This window comes from Octodon degus, unplaced genomic scaffold (assembly GCF_000260255.1).
Source record: "Octodon degus isolate 3935 unplaced genomic scaffold, OctDeg1.0 scaffold00055, whole genome shotgun sequence".
Classification (NCBI taxonomy): Eukaryota; Metazoa; Chordata; class Mammalia; order Rodentia; family Octodontidae; genus Octodon; species Octodon degus.
Genome location: NW_004524631.1, coordinates 3,537,753 through 3,540,395, shown reverse-complemented (window position 1 = coordinate 3,540,395; position 2,643 = coordinate 3,537,753). Strand labels below are relative to the sequence as shown.

The 2,643-nt window shown below is 31.9% G+C and overlaps 1 protein-coding gene across 1 annotated transcript in view; it reads left to right on the top strand.

The window, feature by feature from the left end:
• The window catches only part of Ect2 (epithelial cell transforming 2), a 103,101-nt gene that overhangs the window by 42,924 nt on the left and 57,534 nt on the right, over positions 1 to 2,643 (top strand). Inside the window, exon 15 of the mRNA XM_023717807.1 lies at positions 2,269 to 2,337. Coding sequence (XP_023573575.1) covers positions 2,269 to 2,337 — 69 coding nt within the window. The remainder of the gene's footprint in view (positions 1 to 2,268; positions 2,338 to 2,643) is intronic.

Here is a 2,643-nt window from a genome sequence, read left to right as displayed (position 1 = left end):
CATATTAGGCAAGGGCTCTTCCAATGAGCTATATGCCTAGAGCAATGTGAGTTTTGTCTATTGGTATTAATTAAAACAAGATTTGAAAATTTTTACGATGCATCAATTTTTCTAAGTTTTACTGATGTGCAATTTATAAGTATGAAAGTCACCTATTTAAAAATGATACAGTTCAGTTATTATACTTTATCATGTAGTAAACCAGTCTGTTTTAGAACATTGTCACTCTGCATCCTTAATAAGATTCTTTAATCTCATGTATAAATTCTTATATCTGTTTTCTATGAATTTCTCTTTCTGAAATTTCATGTAGCTGTATTTATGTTGCATACTGTTGCTTAGGTCAAGTTTCTTTTTAACCTGTTTTTGAGGTTCATGTATGATTTTAGCCTGTTGTTCATTCCTTTTTATGACAAAATGTTTCATTATATTCATTATACCAAATTTCTTTATTTATTGGTCTACTTGGTTGGAAAGTAATTTTATATTTTAAGTATTTTAAGAGGTTGCCAGGATTTTTCATTCCCACTAGTAGCATAGGAGATAAAGGAGGCTTCTAATTTTTTCACATTCTCATAAATACATGTTATTTGCCTCTGTGTTTTCTTTTTTAAGTTAGAACCACTCCAGTGGTGAAGTAGAACCTCTTGTAGTTTTAATTAGCACTTCCCTAATGATTAATAATGTTGAACATCATTTCATGTGCTCGCTAGCAATTTGTATATATCACCTTAGGTGAAATGTCTGATTAGATCATTTGCTTATTCTTTGATTAGGTTGTCATTTTATTGAGTTGCAAGGATTCTCCATAAATCTTGGATATGTATCCTTTTGAAATACAAAAGTTTTTAATTTTGATGAACTCCAGTTTATTTTTTTGTCACATGGACTGTGCTCTTGGTGTCATAGATGAGAAATTGTTCTTAGCCCTAAAAAAAGATATCCTATATTTTCTTCTCAGAGTTCGTTTGTTTGAAGTAAGGGTGTTATTAGCTTCATCTTTTTAATGTCAGATGGATATCTAATTTAGATTGTAATATTAGTGTAAAATAATGCATTAAATGGTAACATAAATAACACTTTTATGAAAATAACTAATTTCTAAAGTAGAAAAATAATTACCAAAAAGAATGGTGTTATTTTGTATGGTAATTTTTTTACTTTCTGGTTTAAGGGAAGACTGATTGCCGTATCTGTTTCTACAGCTAGTTTGTTGCAATGTCACAAATCATGTAGCCTCTAGGAAAATGTCAACTTATAAGAGAGGGAGGGTGAAAAATAATGTCTTAGTGTTGTACTGAAGATATTTTATATCTCATGGATCCCATTGAAAGTGTGTGCCAGACTCCTTAAGATGACACTTTAAAAACCTGTGATACGAGTTTATTGATTAATTCTACTTTAAAATTACTAATCACTTAGAATTTAAATTTAGGGCACATCATTTCCTGGCATCTGATTTTATCATCTGATTTGTGTTTTATCAGAAGGCTTTTAAATGTCTTCTAAATATTTACAAATATGTAATATTTTATAATGACTGAGGAATTTAGTAGAAAAGGATTAGCAAACTGGTTCATGGGCCAAATCTAGCCCATGCTTGCTTTGATAATCAGATTATTAGAATACAGCCACACTTAATTGTTTACAGATTTGTTTCTGCTTCTATTCTATAGGCTTTGTGTAGTTGTGACAGAAATCATGTAACTCGTTAGCCTTAAGTTGTAACACGAATCAGGTTTATAATTAATAAGAATATATTGAAATTTCGTATTTGGAAGTTACCTTGACTTGAATACAATTTGTATTTCCTTAGTTAATTTTTTTTTTTTTGTATTTTAGGGAAGGATCTACAGGGTGTTCAGGGTCTCACTACTAGATTGGACTAGTAGTGATCCGCCTGTTTACAGCCTTCTAAAGCAGGGATTACAGGCGCGCACTACCATGCCCACAGTCTCAATCGCCATCTCAGCTTGGCCCAGGGGTGGGGCCGGCAGGGCAGGCCCAGGGATTGAATCCTGACCCCTGACCCCTGCACCTGCTTGTGGGTGATTTAATCTGCTGAGCTGTTTGGCAGGCCCTCCTTAGTTAATTTTTAAGAGTTTTTTTTGGAGACGAGAAATAACTTGTTGGGACAGAGTAGAATGTTATTTTGTACATCAAATTAAATAACTTTTAAAGTACTTCTTTTCAGTGAATATCCTGGAAGTGAAAGATGTTTAAAGGGCTGTCAAATTTAATTATATAAGTTTCAATTTGTATTTTCAGGATGATCTGGAAGACCTGATTATTAATTGGGATGAGAGCAAAAGCATTGGTGATATCTTTCTTAAATATGTAAGTATTTTATTATTTTAAATTTTCAGATTAAAATAATATCAAGGACTGGCAAGAAAGAAAATTTACTTGTTTCAATGTGAGAGGTTTTTAAACTTGATGTGATTATGTTTATAAACTATTGAAATTGTTCCTGACTTCTGAAATGTGCTTTTTGTATGCAATGTAAGATCATCCTTTGAAGAACACTAACTGTTGAACAGTGCTAAGTACTTTTACTGTATATCATGATACTGTGTATCATTTATGTGACCTACATAAATGGTCAGAGATACATGACTTTTTTGAAACTTTGAGGGCTTTTTT